The sequence below is a fragment of the Lactuca sativa genome, chromosome 9 (assembly GCF_002870075.4).
Source record: "Lactuca sativa cultivar Salinas chromosome 9, Lsat_Salinas_v11, whole genome shotgun sequence".
Lineage (NCBI taxonomy): Eukaryota > Viridiplantae > Streptophyta > Magnoliopsida > Asterales > Asteraceae > Lactuca > Lactuca sativa.
The window spans coordinates 206,102,396-206,121,689 of NC_056631.2; the positions used below are offsets into that span (position 1 = coordinate 206,102,396).

Genomic DNA, 19,294 nt, shown 5'->3' on the forward strand with positions numbered 1-19,294 from the left:
CACAAAATATCTCAAATAGAATAAATAAAAGATCACATTCCAGCCACGACATCAGGTGCAGTGCGGACCTCCTCCGCTGTCAGCTGGAAGGCTCTCCCGCGAGCCTTCGGTACATCGGCCTTCACTGGCCGGCTCTATGTAGCTCGAGTAGTAGCAGGGACAGATCCCTGTGCTGATCCTTGTAACAGCTGTTGTGACAACCTGAAATTTGGGTCTGAGTCTCTAGCGGCTAGTTCACTGCGTATCTTTTTTGGTATCTCGACCGATCGAATTTTAATGCATATTTTAGTGGAAATATAAAGTTATTTTAAAACACAAAAAGATATGAAATGATATTTTATCTCAAGTTACGAAAAATGTCGAACGAAACTTAAAGCACAAACTGTAACTCGAGTAACGACAAAAAAATTTCTCGACATCAAGAATTAAATACGCAAAACGAGAACCGTTTTTAAGGCTTAATGAGTTAATACACCTTAAAAACATATATATTTATATACATATATAAATATATATATCAAAATAGCTCTGCAAAATGTACCCCTTCTCTCTCATCTCTCACGTGACCCTCTCTGTTTCTCTCCCTCTCTCATGTCTCTATCTGTCGTACTCCATGCGTCTTGTCTGTAAATGAAAGTCAAACTTGTTCAATGAGGGAATGATCAGGGAATTACCTTCTTCAATTACTAGAGAGAATCATACAAATGAGTGAAAGAAAACTGGATTCTTGTCTCTTCTTGAAGCATCCTCACGAGGATCACACAATCTTTCTTTTTGCTGGGTTAAATAGAAAGCTTGAAAACTCACTCTCCCCAAAAACTCATCAGCTTTAACTTACCCTCTTACCCTCGACGAAGAACCTCTACCACCGGCGGGTGCTCTTTCCCCACCGTTACACCACCATAACACAACCTTAACTCTTTTTTATTTTACCCCCTGAAATTACCAGCCCCCCCTCCTTCTAGTCAACCCACTACTGGAAGAAGGAAGGACGAGGAAGCAACAACGCCATCACCCCCTGCTGCCATCTTCGACCCTCTGTTGCGACTACCTCCCCTCACCATAAGCCTCCAACTCCTTATTCTTCTTATTTATTTATTATTGTGTATGGTTCGACTTCTAACCAAGAAATAAAGCTTCTCATTGTATATTGCTGTGTGCGTTACTTTCCCATGCACAGCTTGTCGATCACAATACATCTTCAAAACTCTAACACACAAATCTTTTCTTTTGTTTTTCATTGTTTTCCTTCGTGTATGATTCCCTGTGTTGTTCGATAAAAGCCCAGGTAAGAAAACCATACCTTCTGTTTGCCCATTCTGGGTACTAAATATAAACCCATATAAATATGATAGAAACGATTCACAGCAAGTTCTTGGTTTTGTTAGTCAAACCAAACTCCCATCTCAAATAAATAGCTTATACTCTTTTTTTTTAAATTTATTTTACAAATTTAATCTCTTCGTTTACTTCTGTTAGTAAAATTTCATGCATTTTGCTCTGAAATAAGAAGCTATGTACTCTCTGTATTGTAAACCCACGAAAGAAAAATAATTCACAGTAAACTCAAAAACCCACACCTCAAACTTTCTTTCCATTTAATTAAGACAAACCTTGGAGTTATGTTAGTTTTCAACATTAAAGTCCTTGTCCTCCCATTTTACTTTTGTGGGCCATACTTGCACCATTACGTAAACAGAAAAGAAAAAGAGTCAAAACATAACTTACATTCCAGAATAATTATTTCAGCCCTCATTTGAAATTTATTACAAAATTAGTCCCTTTTCCAAAACCATATTACAATTTATTTAATATGTACCATCCCTTGGGATTAAGTTAACAAAACAGTCCCTTATTTAATATATTTTTGCAATACAGTCCCAACTTTGGATCATTGATAGTTCGTGTTCTCGCGGTGTGTCCCGACTCAAATCTTGCACTTAGCTTACTCGAAATCACGCTACAAAAGTGAGTGTTACGCCCCTTTTTATGTTTTATTATTTTGGGGGGGAATACATGTGAAATATATATAAATATATTTTCCGGTTATGAAATATGTTTATAAACTTGCTAAATATATATATCAGTTATGGAATATGCATATAAAAAAATATATCTAGTTTTAATACTTATTATTGTCAAAATAATGTCTTATAAACCAATCTCTTTACAATATACATGCGTTTAAAAATATTTAGTCATGTGCATAACTTATTTTACTTACATCAAGCATGTACAAACATATTTATTAGTTATATATGTACAAATTATAACAATTATATCTTGGAAATCATTAATCCATGTGAGGAAACATTTTATCTATTTAAGCGAGTGACATACATTTTTACGGATTTATCGAACTTATTCAGCTTTTATAGTGAAACTTTACTGTATAACCTAGTTAATGGCTTCTATAGTGAGACAGTATTCATTACCTAAGTTTAACCACTTAGTATTCCCATTTAACTATAACCGTTAATCCTCGGAGCGAGATACATATGTATAGATCTATACGGGTTGACATCCCCACCTGCGGTTGCTAGCTACAACCTCGACTGATCAATCGAAGTGGGTGAATATTTATCTTTGGTATAACTACGACGTCTAATGAAGTGTTGTGCAGGGATTATAACTGGTCACATAGCTCGGTTATAGGACTCACTATAGACATTAACCAGACTCTTTAACTAGAAACCACGGATTCGGTTTTGCTGTGTATCAAGCATTTTAAGTATGGACTTAATTATGGTATAACTCTTTATCAAGCATTTTAAGTATGGATTTACTTATGGTTTAACTCTTTATCAAGCATTTTAAATATGGGTTTACTTATGGTTTAACTCTTTATCAAGCATTTTAAGTATGGGTTTACTTATGGTTTAACTCTTTATCAAGCATTTTAAGTATGGGTTTACTTATGGTTTAACTCTTTATCAAGCATTTTAAGTATGAATTTACTTATGGTTTAACTCTTTACCAAGCATTTCAAGTATGGATTTATCTATGGTTTATCTATTTATCAAGCATTTAAAGTATGGATATACTTATGATTTATCTATTTAACAAATATTTCAAGTATAGATATATTTGTGATTTAACTCTTTATCAAACATGGTTTTAACCACAAAAGAAATACTTTCTAGACTTATAAAGTATCATTACTACGGTTAGCAGAAACCTGTAACTCTCACCAACCTTTGTGTTGACCCTCAAATCACATGTATTCTCAGGAGATCAGTAAACCAGCGTTTAATAGAAGATTTGTTCATGGATTTTCGGGCAATCTAGTCTTATTTAGTTTTTGTTATGTCGACCTACTTGTTAAGGTGAATTTATGAACCAATTAATATATGTATGAAACTTGTATTTGAACTTTAAATTTGAATGTAACTGCCATGTTGTTATTGTTGTAACTTGTGATGTATATTCAATTTTCTTGGGATCCATGAACTAAGTCGCACAGCCCGACGTATTCCGCCGCCTCGGCCGGGGGTGTGACAGCTGTGGGCACTCGACCTTCCGATGGCCTGTCTGGTTGCTGTGAAAGCAAACTGTGAACCCCTTGGGGGCAATCCCTCACGATATGCCCCTCCTTGCCACATTTGTAGCACACGCCCGCTCGGCATACACCCTCATGACTCTTGCCGCACTTCCCACAAGTGCGGCCCTTCTGACCCCCAGATCTCGAATCAGCGGGCTTTGCCCGCTTGGCTGCCGGCTGAGACAGTTCTGGCCTCCGATCCCTCCCCTGAGAGTCTGTGTCCTCCCTGGCCTAAGTCTCAAGCTCAATCCCCCTCTTCAGGGCATTTGCCTGGAGCTCAGCAAATGTCTGGTATGTCGAGTTCGCTACGAACTCATGCATGTCCCTCCTCAGTATGCTCAAATTTCGACTCATCCGTGCCTGCTCGGTAGACACATGCTCAGGGCAGAACATCGCCCTCTCATGGAACAACCTTGTAATCACCATCACAGACTACGTCCTCTGCTTGAGGGACAAGAACTCCTGGCCAACCGTTCCCTCTCTACCAGGCGAACATACTCATCTTGAAATATATCAGTGAACCTCTCCCAAGACACTGCAGTGAGCTCTACAAAAGTGAAGTTGGTTGTCACAAACTTCCACCAGTCCTTCGCCCCCAAGCGAAGCTGGTTCAGCGCGAACCGTACTCTTAAATGTTCTGGACAGGAACAAGTGTAGAAACACCCCTCGATGACGGAGATCCATCTCATCGCATCAATTAGGTCCTGAGTCTCGTCAAACTCCGGTGGCTTCGTGTTGCTGAACTCCCGGTACAACAATGAGTCACCCGCCTGCGGTCTGGCAGCAACGACAACTATGATGGCTACAGCAGCAGCCGCCTCGGTAACCGCAACGTAGCGCTCATCAAACGTCTCAATCAAGGTTACCGAGCTCGAGATTAAGAGTGTTTATTTCATATGATTAGGCGGAGGCTAGACTAGATTGTTACCGAGCTCGAGATTACCGAGTTACCCGAGGTGAGTCTTCTCACTCTACTGTACCTGGAAGGGTACCTATGTGTGACCGGAAGGTCTTATATGCTATGATATATATATATATATATATATATATATATATATATATATATATATATATATGTGTGTGTGTGTGTTATATGCTGATATGTGATATGTATGTGTTATGTATGCTATGTATGATAAGGACCGGAAGGTCAAGACGATATGGACCGGGAGGTCGAGAGGACATGGACCGAAAGGTCAATACGGGTAGGACCGGAAGGTCTACCGGGATTTGAGACGGAAGTCCCCTGAGACACTCGGACCGGAGGGTCCCACAGAGTTATGGCCTAGAAAGGCGTATGTGTTGTATGTGGTATTTTGGGGAACTCATTAAGCATTTATGCTTACAGTGTTGTGTTATGTGGTTCAGGTACCAGCGAGGATCGCGGGAAGGCGCCGACATGATCCGTACACACTGAGAGGGTTTATGTATTTGAGATCTTTTGAGATTCTGGGATTTGTTTATTATGATGACATTGGATAAATATGTTGGATATTGTTTTTAGTGATTAAAAATATGTTTTAATAATGAAAAATTGTTTTGGAAATTTTTGTCGTTACAAGAATACTCACACTCGATCACTCACCCCTACTTGTTCCTTAGCACCCTAAGGATTCTTACTTGGGCTGCTTACCGATCCAGTGTTTCCATTAGTACGGGCCCAATACTACCTTTCACACCACATCCGTATTCATCCCAAATCCTCTTCCTAGGATCCCAGATCGCAAGTATTCTATGTCTCTCCGAACATAGGCTACTCTCTAGTAGGCCTCTCGTAGGCTCCTCTTTACTTCCTACCGGCACTCAAAGCAACTCACAACAGCAATAACTCCTAGGCTAAAGTATCACAAATCAGGCCACTCTGGTCCTAAGATATGAAATACCTAGCCTACTCTCTAGCATGCATAACATATATCTTATAATATCTCATAGCACATAAAATAAGGGTATTTTGGGAAATCACCGTTCGGGCGCTGACTGATTGTACATATTGCTCCTTTCCTCTTTTCTCTTGAAAAACTCTTATTTGTTTTTAGGAAAAATTGTTTTTTTATTGAAATTTTTTTCTCAAATCCTCAGTTTGAGTCCAGACGTACCCGAAGGTGTATCCGAATCCCTCAAACCAAGGCTCTGATACCAACTTGTAACAACGTAAATTTTCATTTAAAAATAATACACATAATTCATCCATTGTTTCTTTCAAGAAAATAATAAGTGTCTCAATGTCAATATAAAATCACAATCATAAGTCAAATCCCAAAACCCTCAATCATAATCTCCAACAGATGTGTACAATCATGTCGGTGCCTTCCCGCGATCCTCAGATGTACCTGAAACACATAACACGATAAGCGTAAAGCTTAGTGAGTTCCCCGAAATACCACGTACAAATAATTAGTCACTCGAGGCTATAGCTTTGAAAGACCCTCTGGTCAATGTGTCTCAGTGGGACCCTCCAGTCCCATAGTTCGTCAGACCCTCTGGTCCGGTCTGGTTGAGAACCCTCTGGCCTCATAATTCGTTGGACCCTCCGGTCCAGTCTAAGCAACACATAATATATCATAGAATACGTATCACACAAGCATTCATAACTCAAGTAAGCATATAAGACCCTCTGGTCACACACACAGTTACCACTCTAGGTAAAGTATAGTGTGAAGACTCACCTTGAAGTAAGCAAGCTAATACACCTTGTACACGAATCACTGAAACAGCCTCCGCCTAATACATACGGTGATTATCTCTAATTAGACCAATTATTCTAATAAGCTTCTACTAACCCCTCTCTAACTCTTGGTAAGGGTAAAAGACTATTCTACCCTTCCATGGTCTCCATCACTCATAGATGGTCTAAACTCCAAAAGTTAACTTGAGTCAACAGTCCATGTTGACTCAACTCATCGAGTACACCGAGAGGACTTGTCGAGTCCCTGCGCTCCCTCGGAGACCTCATGAAACCAACTCTACTCACCGAGTAGATCCGTCTACTCGTCGAGTTGCAGCATATTCAGACTTTATCGAGAAAAACCCTATTTGACTCGGTGAGTCCGCACATGGACTCGACGAGTCCATCCAGTCCATACTCCCATTCAGACGTTTTAGGGCAGATCTATCACTCCAAATACTAGATTTGGGCTCCCTAGGCTTGAATGTCATGTAAAGCTTCGATCTTTACGCTCATGCATGGCATATGTGCTCCATAATGCCATTATAAGCCCCAAAAAGAGGTTAAATGCACATGAGCTTGCCTCCAGCTCAACAAAGCTCGAATCTTTGGACCCGAAAGGTCCTCTCTAGTCCATATCTGAGGTTCTAACCTCAAACCATACCTGTATAGCTCTAGAGCACAATATGTTGGGAGAAAACACTAAAAGCTTCCCAAAAATGGGATCTAACGAACAAGAGGCCAAGATGAGAGCTTTTTACCTCAGAATAGCAGCTAATGACAGAAGAATGCAAGATCCACAACCTCCTCTTGATTAGATCAACTCTTCCAATCTTTCCTCCAAGAAGCTCAAGAATGCTCAAAATGGTCTCTCTCTCTCTCTCTATACCACGAAAATGGCAGGTTAGGCTTTCTTTCTATGAAGTGTGGCCGCCCAAGGAGTCTATAAGTGCCTTTAAATAGGCTCTAAACCGGGGAATTTAGGGTTTCTCATTCCAGCGCTTACTTGACGAGTCTACTCTCGGACTCGTCGAGTAGATCATTAAACCCACTTCTACTCTGCGAGTCATAGCGCTAACTCATCGAGTAGATCAATGATCCTTGAAAAATAAATAATAAAAATAATATACCAGGAAATCTGGATGTTACAATAAAGCATCAGAAAGAAAGTCAATTTCAAAATAACAAACCCACAAACCATTAAATCGGTGATTTCAAAGATAAAAACAATATAACGTAAAAAAAGTGTAACGATTGAAGTAGAAACTAACATCAATTGCTAATAGAAGTAAGGTTTAACACTCCAATTGCATAGGAAAAACTTTGAGTCGATGCACAATGAATACAGAGAACAAAAAATAGGTTAAAATCCATGGGTATGGAATGACACAGTGTAAATAGCGATATTGAGAATCTCAGTGAAATTTAGGGCAAATACGGGGAAGATTTCACAAAATTCTAGCTGATTTCGTGGAATGCAGTTGCTACTTTCCAGATTTTGAGGACTAAGAATCCTCTCTAATAAATGAAAGTTTTTTTTTTTTTTTTTTTTTTTTTTTTTTTTTTTTTTTTTTTTTTTTTGTCATTTGTCACACTCTCATTTAATTTGTCAAATGTCATTTTGTGGTTATTTTTTATTATTTCTTTTCCACATGTCATTTTATGAGTTTTTTCTATTTTTTTTTTTAAATTTCACATAATATTTTAATATAACAATTGCAATAAATGTATTAACAAATGGATATCGATTGCATTAATAAACTTACCTTTTAATTTCAAAATTTTGAAAATTAAACCTCATTAGTTTTTTTTTTCTTTATTTAAATTATTTGTTTAAATTTAAAAGATAAAGAACATTTCCATTATAATAATTCATTATTTTTCTTATAAATTTAAAGTTCTTAAGTATTTTGACATTTATTTTTTATTTTTTTTTAAATTAACGCATATAATACATGAGTCCCACAACTAGTTAAGAATAAGAAGAAAGATTAGACGGAAAATAAAATTAAAGTGGAAGATATCACGTGTCATAGTATGGTTGTAAAAAGACAAGTGACAAATTTAAGTTTTGTTTATTAGAAGAAGTAGAAACAGATAGATTACATTAAGGGATAATGACTTAGGAGGGTAATTACCTATTAGCGTTGTTCACATATTGGCAACTTTTTTTTTTTTTTTGTATCTAATATACCAACTAACTTGTTTTAACCGTTTACATTATAACAATATTACCGGCTAACTCCATTTTAACCGGTAAATGCAATTAATTCATTTAAATGAAAAGGAAAATGAAATACGTGGCTTAATACGTGGCTATTTCACCCTTTGTCTGTATTCGACTTCATTTAAACACGTGTAAAGGTGTATCGATCTAATTTATTTAGGGTTCTTAATCTTAACAACTACTCCCAAATCATTCCCCAAATCGATCCCGGTTACTTAAGTTTTCTCAGAATTCAGTCGATCGAAGTAGTAGGAACTGAAGTTGGGACTTGAAATCGTCTAATGATACGTATTGAACATCAATGGAAGCATCTAACGGTAAGTATCTCACTATAGATTTTCACTTCAACGACATGTTTGCACCAAACCCATTAGTGTACTTAGACCCTATAAGAATGTCAGTTCGTGATGTGGATTTTGGTGGCATGGACTATAGAGAATTTGTGTTGTGGGTTTCAAAGCTGACAAGACAAAGCTGTGAGAACTTGTACTATTGTAGTACTCATGAAAGATTGGCAGAGGGTATCAGAAGAATCGCCAATGATGCTGACTATTTTGAGTTTATTGAAGATGGTTACATGGATAAGCAGGAGCTAAGGATGAATGTGTACATTGACCACGAAAACGAACCCATTCTTGACTGGGCCGATAAGGAGTTGTTAACAGGTGATGAGCTATCTGATGTAATAGAAGATGATGATACAGAGTCACAAATTTCAGATATAAGGGAATATGAGCATGAACCTGATGAAGAGGTGCATACATTTGACAAAACAGATGATGATGAATTCTTGAACAAGTTGTGTGGTAAACCCATTCTCAATAGTAATCAAGAAGAAGTAAATGATGTTGCTGATGATGAAGATAGTGATAAAGATGATGAGGTTGTGTTCCTTGCCTTTGATGAGAAGCAAGAATGGGATAAAATGGTCCCAGTTTTAGGTATGAAGTTTGCTAACCCTCTCGAATTGAAGCTTTGTCTAACCAACTATGCTGTCAAGAATGGGTATGACTTATGGTTTGAAAAAAATGATCATCAAAAGCTGTTGGCAAAATGTTGTAAATATAAGAAGAACAAGAGGAGTAAGAGTTGTCCCTTTAGGTTGTGGGCAACCTGGATGAAGAATGAGAGGTCTTTTTAGATTAAGTCATTAATTGATAGGCATAATTGTGCAAGAGTTTTCAAATTTGGGTCCATTGTAAGCTACAAATGGATTGGAACTCATTTCATGAATGATATATTACATAAACCAAAGATGAGCATTAGGAAATTGAAAGCTAAGGTCAGTAAAAGGTTTAACCTGATAGCTAGTGTTGGACAATGCAGAAATGGTAGGAAATATGCATTTCAGTAGATAGAAGGTACTTTAATAGAGCATTATGCTAAAACATGGAGTTATGGAGAAGAGCTAAAAAGGACAAATCCTGGATCAACAGTTAAGATGGAGGTGGATGTGATGCCTGATGGAGAAACATACTTCTAAAAGTTTTATGTGTGTTTAAAGGGTTTGAAGGATGAATGGATGGAGGGTTGTAGGAGGGTAATTGGAGTAGATGGTTGTTTCTTAAAGGACATATGCAGAGGTCAGTTGCTTGTAGCCATTGGGAGGGATGCAAACAACCACATATATCTTGTTGCATGGGCTGTGGTTGCAGTAGAAAATAAAGAATCATGGAAGTGGTTTCTTGATCTTCTAATTGATGACATTGGAATGGGAGTTGGGCATGGACTAACCATAATATCAGACCAACACAAAGTAATGTTCACACTTCAATTATTGTTATTTTCCATACTTATTTTACATACTTAATATGTTTTTGCTTATGTTGTTTATGTTTTGATTATAGGGATTAGTTGAAGCTGTGAAGGAAAGGGTTCCAGCTGCAGAGCATAGGCAATGTGCTAGGCACATATGTGCTAATTTCCAAAAAAGATTTAAGGGGCAAATATTTAAGAAACTGTTTTGGAGAGCTGCTGGATCTACAGTTCCACAAAGATTTGAATACCATATGAATGAAATCAAGAAGCTGTAGCCACTAGCTTATGAACATTTGATGGAAAGGGACCCTAAAACATGGTGTAAAGCATTTTTTCAGGTTGATAGGAGTTGTGATGCATATGAAAATGGTGTTTCTGAAAGTTTTAACTCTGTGATTGAAGCTGCTAGGAAGAAACCACTTATTACCATGTTAGAAGAAATCCATATTTATGTAATGGAAAGGTTGTGTATATACAAGGCCAAGGGTCAATCTTGGGATTTAAACATATGTCCTTTCCATAAGGTTGAAGTTGAATAAGCACAAGGAAACACAAAGGTAAATTCTTATTGCTTATATGTTTGTCATTTTTAATATTTTCTAATTTGTATATGATTATGGATAGGTTTTGGCAAGTGGTACCTTCTGGGTATATGCAATTTGAGGTGAGGGTATGGACTGAAGGGTATGCTGTAGACCTGAATACTAGGCAATGTGGATGCAGGGCATGGCAGTTAGTAGGGTATCCTTGTGTGCATGGATATGCTGCCATTTCAAGCCTCAATAGGGACCCTAAGGAGTATGTGTCAGAATGGTTTACTACATCAATGTATGCAAGTTGTTATAGGTATAACATTAGGCCACTAAACTGTAGTGCTATGTGGCCTGAAGTGGATTACACCAAACCATTGCCCCCTAAAAAAAAGACTACCTGGAAGACCAACAATGAAAAGGAAAAGGGATCAGGTTGAGAGAGAAGCTAAGGGAACAAGGCATACAGTCTCAAAAAAGGGAATGATCATGAGATGTACCATTTGTAGGGAAAGAGGACATAACAGATCAACATGTCCTCAAAGACCAAATGATGTACCATCTACTTCAGGTTCTAACAAAAAGAAACCTAAGAAACAAGGTATGGTGTTAAATTATGTAATATATTATACTTGTGTGCCATTTCTGAATTTTTTCCCTTTTACAGGTAAAGTAGACCTTGAAGCTGAATTGGAAGTGGAACATGTTGTCATGTTTGAAAGTGAAAGTGATAGTGACTTTGAAAGTGAAAGTGATGTGGAAGCTAATGTTCCTGAAGTTTATGTGGTACCTGAAGTTGAAGTTGATGTTCCTTTAGTTCAAGATAACCTTGTAGGGGAGATTCAAGATGACATTCAAGTTGATGCTAACATTGAAGTTGATGTTCCTGAAGTTGATCTGGTACCAGAAGTTGAAGTTGATGCTAACATAGAAGATGAGATTCAAGCTAACATTGAAGTCGAACATGAAATTGAAGTTCAAGATAATGTGGAACAGGAAATTCAACACAATGCAGAAAATCAAGTTAGGAAGAGGACAAGAAAAACTTCAGAAAGAATCACAAAGATTCAGATAAGGAAGAACATAAGGAGGAAGGAAGGAAGCAGTAGTGACCACCCACTAGAGATTTGAATTCAATGTGTTGTTTTATTTTGCATGTTTTGGAATCTTGGGTCTTGTAATATTGTTTGGCACAATAGGACAAACTTGGCACATCTTTTGGAATATTTTGATACTTTAACATCTTGGGTCCTGTATGTTTGGGAATATTTTGGTACTTTAAGTACATGTTAATTTAAGTACATGTTTACCCTCCGAAGTCATTATCCTTAAATTAAGTACATGTTTATTTATGTGTTTGTATACATTACATGTTTACTGTCTTAATACATCAAACTCCCAAGTTACATGTTTACTGTCTTAATACATGTTTATTTATGTGTTTGTATACATTACATGTTTACTGTCTTAATACATCAAGTATTAAACATCAAACTTTAGTCATAACTTTCATTGCATACAAAACTTCATGAAGTACATGATTTAGTCAGAACACATCAAAGAAGAATACATCAAACAACAGTACATCAAACAAGATACAAAGAACACATCAAACTTTAAAAAAATACATGTTTAACATACAAGAAAAATAACACAAACAATGCAGCTTTATGAGTAAACAACTTCCACTTCACTTTGTCTAGTTCTTGTCTGAAAACCAAATCAGAGTTCTTCTCTTCTTCCAACTTCTTCCTGCAATAACTAATTTCGTTTTCCAAATTTCCAAGCTTGAATGTTAGGTTGTAGATTTGTCCCAAATCATTGTTCTTCTGTAGTTGGTACTCATCGTCTTCCAGCCATTCCCAGAAATTACATCTTGGAGTTCTTGCACTCTTCATGAAAGAATAAAAAAAATTAAATTGAAGAGAAGATGAAGAAGAAGATTCAGTTTCGGGTTGAATAAATAAAACATATTTACCAAAGAATTTTGACAAACTAGAAATTTTCTTCCTGGATTGTCGGGTGTTCTTGAAATCTTCACACGAGATGGCATGTCGCACTTACATGGATGGTCAGCTTGGAGTTCGACATTTCGTTTGGAAGAAGCAGATGAAGAAGCCATTGTCGATCTAGGGCTTCAACGACAAACACCCTCTATATAATAAGTGAGGTGTAAATAGACACGTAACATGCTACGTATAATCTTCTGGAGCCACGTATTTTCTTTTCCTTTTCATTTAAATGAATTAATTGCATTTACCGGTTAAAATGGAGGTTAGCCGGTAATATTGTTATAATGTAAACGGTTAAAACAAGTTAGTTGGTATATTATGTAAAAAAAAAAAACAAGTTGTCAATATGTGAACAACGTTAATAGGTAGTTACCCTCCTAAGTCATTATCCCTTACATTAACAAAGATTATTGGTATTTATATTTTATAATTTCTTTTAACAACTAATTCACTAACCCAGCAATTTATTCCTCAGCATTATGCATTATGCATTTTGAAATTCAAATATATGTATTTTTTGATCAAGAGTAATAAACATTTCATTGTTTAAGCTTACTGCACATATTGTGGTTATATATATTGAATAGATTTAATTTTTTTTTTTTTTTTTTTTTTTTTTTTTTTTTTTTTTGGTAAAGAAGCTTTGATAGAAAAATATATCAGTTTTATACAAATACTAACTAGTTTTGCTAGAGATGTCTGTGAAATTAAGTTAAGTGGTAATATTATTTTATGAAAGAAAAATGTGACGATTAATTATTTATATTTCAAATTTATATCGAAATAAAAATGTACGTAGAACTTAGAAGTGCAAATCCCATAATGCATCCTTTGTTGATGTGTTCATGTTTACCTTGTTAATATAAATCATTTCCGTTTTTTTTTTCTTTGCTTGCATTCAGGAAAGAAAAAGTAGAGGTTAAATCATTTTCAATCTTCAAAGTTTATGTAGATATTAGAGAAGATGATAATCTTAAAAGAAAAGCACCAGTGGTCTAGTGGTAGAATAGTACCCTGCCACGGTACAGACCCGGGTTCGATTCCCGGCTGGTGCATTTTATATAAAGAGCTGTGATGTTTCATGCCTTTCTGTTGGTGGGGTCCATCAGCTTTCTCTGACCTCTAAGTGAAGAGTTTATTAGGCCTATCTGAGCTCTTTTTTCCTATATTTCTTTTTTAGCTGACATATATAACAATGAACAATCCCATTGTTCAAGACTTGAAGTTTAATTAACAAAGTCGTTACTTTGTTAAAGTATATGCATGGCGTTGAATTTGGTTGTGTGCTGTTTGCTTAGATTTTGAAAATAAAAAAGATGCCACTTTTCCTGTTTGGTGCATTTCTCGCCTACTCTCTCTTGCTTAATGAGTATATTTCGTAGTTCATAATACTCAACATGAAAACACCAATGGTCTATTGGAACTGTGGTTGAATAGTAGAAATCAACCCAAGTTTGATTCCTGTTTGGTGCATTTCTTTTCTTTTTTCTTTAAATTGCTTCTATGGGCACACATTGCTACAAAGATGAAAATCATGAAATTACCACATTCATTTGATAACAAAACGATCCTTAAGACTCCGATATCAGTTATACACTTGGATATGTATGAGCTTCTCTCAAAACTTATTACAAGAATTAATGCTGCCTAATACTAAAACACAATAATAAACGTAAACCATTAAAAAAATAATAATACAAAAAAAAAGACAAAAAATGTTAAGAAGTTTGGCTTATGTATTAAGTTATATATTTGGCATGGATGAAACTATAACAACTTTGAAAAAGTCCTATGAATTAATATGCCTTTATATAATGTAAGCATTATACATTTTGAAATTCAAATTTATGTATTCTTTGATCAAGAGTAACGAACATTGCATTGCTTACATTACGCACATATGTTGGTGAATATGGTAGCATTGCATGTTCTGAACCAGATGGTGATAACTTGGAGTGTTGTCCAAGTTCCAGAATCCTTGAGTAGTAATGATGGTTTATAGGGAAAGTTTAGGGTGCGTTTGGTTGTGGAAAATTTTCCAGTTTTCTAGGAAAATTTTTCAAGAAAAATGGAAATTTTGAAAACGTGTTTGGTTCGTTCAGTTTTCCAAAATTTTCCAAGAAAATGAAAATTTTCAGTTTTCCAAATTGTATGTAAATTAGAAAAGTGATTTTTACAGTTTTCCAAAGTTTTCCAAATTTTTAAGATGGAAAATGAAAACTCCCCCGGTTTCAACCAAACGCGTTTTCTAAAATTTTCATTGAAATTTGAAAACGAAAACTCAACTCTATTTTCTAAAAACATTTTTTTAGAAAATGAAAACAGTTTTCCACAACCAAACGCACCCTTAGTTTGTCTATTATAGTCTCCTAGTCTTATACCAATATGTTCATGTTTAGTATAAATTCATATGTTATGTTCCTGTAAACACAATTGGATTGAAGTTTTGAGTGATTTTCTTCAATAAAAGATTCCAACGAGTTAGGATGCATATTCTTCCTGTTTTCCTGTTTTTTTTTTTCCTTAACATACTATGATTGTATGTATTGAATGGATTTTTTTTTCTGGTAAATAAGCTTCTATATAAAAACATAGCAGCTGTATACAAATATTAAACAATTTTGCTAGGTAAATGTGTTTGAAAGATAAGTCAAGTGGTAGTATTATTTTATCAAAGGAAAATGTGATGATTATTTATATTTTGAATTTATATCGAAATAAGTTTGACAAGTTGCAATATCAATGAAGAGTAAAATGGAAACACAAATTAGTTGTTTAACTATTTAGGAGTAAATTACAATTTCCATTTACATGTCAATAGATATGATTTTTAATTCGTCCAATTCTTCACATTTCGAATTTATATTGAAACTAACGAGCCATGAAAGTATGTTCATGTTTTGCATTAAGAAGAGAGAAAACATGAAAGTGACTTTATTGCTTTTGCTTGCATTTAAAAAAAGAAAAAGTAGATTGAAAATTCATATGGGTAAATTGTGGGAAATGGCAATACACTATGAAGTGTGCAAATACAATAATGCATAACTTGTTGATGTGTGTATGTTCACAATGTTAATGTAGGCTGTTTAAATTCAAAAGAAATGAAACATGCTTGTTGATTTGTGTTTCCATTTTGAAATGAAAAGTAGTCAATTAATTTTTTCAACCATAACACAAAAGCACCAGTGGTCTAGTGGTAGAATAGTACCCTGCCACGGTACAGACCCGGGTTCGATTCCCGGCTGGTGCATTTTATAAAGAGCTGTGATGTTTCATGCCTTTCTGTTGGTGGGGTCCATCAATTTTGTCTGATCTTTAAATGAAGACATTAAAGGCCAATCTGAGCTCTTTTTTTTGTTTAATTATCTTGATTTTTGAACATATTTGGTACTTATAAACCATGCTTTTTTTTGGCACAAATTGCTATACAAAGATGAAATAACAAAACGATACTTAACAAATTCTCGTATCCTATGGAAAAGTTTTTGAAGTTGTTATCTCACACACGGTATATTTTGATAATCATGTAAATGACCTTCTAACCCAAATTAGAGAATTAAATCACTATCAGGAAATGTTGAAGTGGTATTTCTTTCTTTTGAAAACAGGGATTTAAAGAGTACAATAGAAATACTTATTTGAAGAAAAAACATAAATACATATGTAAATGTAAATTACCAGAAAAAAGGATGTTTATATTGGTGGCAACGACCAATTAGTTTGTTTTTTATTTGTATAATATTGTTTAAAAGGCATGGGTTTGTTCGTTATTAAAAGAATAGTATCAAAGTACAATCACTAACATTAAAATTAGAGATATTGTCTATTTGTCCCCAATGATCATAAAAAAGACTTCTTTCATAATGACAAAAAAATGTTCGAAATATAAAAAATAACCAAAAATTTTGAATATTGCAAGTTTTGAAATTCTGACAAAAAAAAACAAGTTTCAGAAAAACCCGTTTTCAGAAAAATTAGTTGAAATTACAAACTCATTTAATTTCAATCGTTTCGAAAATCCATATATGGTTCGAAAATAGCTAGTTCGAAAATTAGGAACTTGTTTATTATTTTTTTGGTTGAGTTCCCAACTTGTTATAAAATCTGAACTTGTTTATGACTTTCAAACTAGTTATTCATGTTACATATATATTTGTATATTATTTATAAACTTGTTTATGAATTTCAAACTAATTATTCGTGTTACATATAGAGATGCAATAAAAGTATTAAAAACTCATCCCCTACATTTAAATAATTACTGATGGAGTTGGCAACTGAATTTAAAAGAACCTTCACTAGTAGTCCCTAACCACCATAAAATAATATTGACCAGAAGAAACTATTAGATTTCACATTATTTGCACTATTCCTTGGTCAACTTTCATTAGATCCCTCCAATTTTATAAACAACGTGTTTTTCTTAGTTTTAACTTGACAAATAATAATAATATATAACTTTTTTTAACAAATTAGAATGCAACAATAAGTATTTGATTTTGTGAAAGGTCTAGAAGTTGCAATTATAAAGGTCTAGAAGTTTTTATTTATACGTTTTTCATATAAACAATTTTTTCACTTTTTCCAACTCGACAATTCTATTTAAAAACATTTACTAAAAGTTGCAACAACCAACAAAAACACAAAAACAGAAACTCCAGATTCATTAAAAGATGTGCAGAAAGGAAATACTAGGTACATTGTCAGTTCATTTTCAAATCCATAACCATATGCAAAAAGATAAAAGAAATGTCCAAATTTGGTGACAAAGTCACATTCTTGATTTTCCCAAATGACATCTTCATAACTTGTTCACCATCTACTAATCCATATATCTTTCAAAAGCATGCATCCAGCAAACAACAGCAACACAGGGCAGCCAAACTGCAAAAAAAAATCACCATTAACAAAAAAAATCAATATTTTGACTTATCAAAAGTTTTCAAAATCATGACATAAATTATTTTGTGTATTTGACATGTATTATACGGAGTTGTGTGAACAATATTGTTGTGGTCCACACAAAGAATATGACTACAACCTCCACATGAATGCAAGTGATGTCACAATAAAAACTACGTATCAATCAAGAATTTCTATAAAAAGCATTCAATTTAGCAAAAAACGTACACGAGTCATGTTCAAATACCACCACCATATGAAAAAACAGCACATGGTTTTTCTATTAAATTCAGCTTTTTTGAAATAAGAAAACTAAAGTATTTTGTGAAGCATTTTAAGGTCACAAGATAAGGATATATTCTCGTTCAAATAAAAAAAAACCTTCACGAAAAAATTTAAAGGTTTTTTTATAAGGAAATAATTATTGTTTAGCACCAACCACAAGTTAGATTGGTGATCATTGCAAATTAAGGATTATAATTATCGAATGCAGAAAAAGACTATTCTACCCTTCAAAAGTTTGATAGTAACATAAAGTACATTGGGTCTTTTTTTTTCTGCATCAAAAAGGGAAAAAAGAATGTTTCATTATTTTAAGTTTAACAAGAACAAAAGTCTACAAGAATTTTTTTTCGCCCTTCTCCATTTTTTGTTTTAAAAAAAAAATTGCACCGAATTTTCTAGGAACAATTTGATGCAAAAGAATCAAGATCTGTAAATAAAATCGGCTATAAAATCCAAGATCAAATTTCCACAGAAAATGAACTAGAGAAAATGACCAAAATACCCCTGAAAAACATACACAGGAATTTAGAAATCCCGATGTGAAGTCAGAAGTCCTCTCCACCGGTCAATATCACAGGTTAAAAATCTATCTGACTCAATTACTTAACACAAAAGAAAACTGAAATCAAGCAATCTAGATCCGATCTTTACTCAATCTGAATTGACAATTGCATGCATAAAAGAAGATAGAGAAAAGGGGGAATTTTGTAATTACCAGCCTTCCATGAAACCGGTACTTTGTTGCTGCTGCTGCTGCTGAGGAGGCGGAGCACCGTACTGCGGCGCATACTGCGGTGGATATCCTTGCTGCGGATACCCTTGTGGAGGGTATCCCTGTGGCGGGTACCCTGCTGGTGGGTAAGCATCTTTCGGGTACCCTTCTGGTGGATATCCTACAAGAATCAAACACTATTCCTTAATTCACTATTCAAAAAACCCAATTCCCAAAATCCTCCCAACAAGAAGATCGTATCAGAAACCAAATTGAACGATAAACGAACCTTGTGGAGGAGGAGCGCCAACTGGGGGCTGGCCTTGATTGTAATAACTCATGATTGTGATGTTCTTGGAGGTTCTTTGAGTGGGGGTTTATGGGGGAATTGTGGTTTTTATAAAGTCGAAAAAGGGGAAAAAGGTTTATAAAGAAGATGGAGGCGTATGGTGTTGATGTGTGTTTGTGCGTGTACGTCACGCATTGGCGGTGGTGAGTGGGGTGACGATGTGGAACCGCAGTTAAAAACTTTAAAGCGCGTGAATGGATGGGAGGGATCTTACTTAAGATAATCCGTAACATATGGGGAGTTTAAATGAAAATTATCTTAACTTTGGGAGGAATTCAAAGTGGTAGTCAACAAAATATGCTTTGAGTTGCGC

The 19,294-nt window shown here is 35.1% G+C and overlaps 1 protein-coding gene, 1 long non-coding RNA gene and 4 other non-coding genes across 7 annotated transcripts; 5 read left to right on the plus strand and 1 right to left on the minus strand.

The window, feature by feature from the left end:
* Positions 1–673: 673 nt before the first annotated feature.
* Positions 674–5,087, plus strand: LOC128128480 (uncharacterized). 2 transcript variants are annotated; one of them, XR_008226428.1, is made up of 2 exons: positions 674–1,968; positions 4,910–5,087. It is a non-coding gene; the product is annotated as an uncharacterized LOC128128480 (long non-coding RNA). The 2 variants fall into 2 exon arrangements; XR_008226429.1 differs by lacking the exon at positions 674–1,968 and adding an exon at positions 4,286–4,497.
* An 8,630-nt stretch (positions 5,088–13,717) lies between these two features.
* TRNAG-GCC (transfer RNA glycine (anticodon GCC)) lies at positions 13,718–13,788 on the plus strand. Its single transcript has one exon. It is a non-coding gene; the product is annotated as a tRNA-Gly (tRNA).
* An 11-nt stretch (positions 13,789–13,799) lies between these two features.
* Positions 13,800–13,889, plus strand: LOC111910939 (small nucleolar RNA snoR114). Its single transcript, XR_002856685.1, has one exon. It is a non-coding gene; the product is annotated as a small nucleolar RNA snoR114 (small nucleolar RNA).
* A 2,023-nt stretch (positions 13,890–15,912) lies between these two features.
* Positions 15,913–15,983, plus strand: TRNAG-GCC (transfer RNA glycine (anticodon GCC)). The gene has a single exon. It is a non-coding gene; the product is annotated as a tRNA-Gly (tRNA).
* A 9-nt stretch (positions 15,984–15,992) lies between these two features.
* LOC111910942 (small nucleolar RNA snoR114) lies at positions 15,993–16,081 on the plus strand. Its single transcript, XR_002856687.1, has one exon. It is a non-coding gene; the product is annotated as a small nucleolar RNA snoR114 (small nucleolar RNA).
* A 1,297-nt stretch (positions 16,082–17,378) lies between these two features.
* Positions 17,379–19,075, minus strand: LOC111910932 (cysteine-rich and transmembrane domain-containing protein WIH2). Its single transcript, XM_023906730.3, has 3 exons — positions 18,922–19,075; positions 18,636–18,813; positions 17,379–17,617 (listed from the first exon to the last, which is right to left on the minus strand). The coding sequence occupies exons 1-3, from the start codon at positions 18,971–18,973 to the stop codon at positions 17,572–17,574; spliced, it is 276 nt and encodes a 91-aa protein (XP_023762498.1). The 5' UTR covers positions 18,974–19,075; the 3' UTR covers positions 17,379–17,571.
* Between the last annotated feature and the right edge of the window lie 219 nt (positions 19,076–19,294).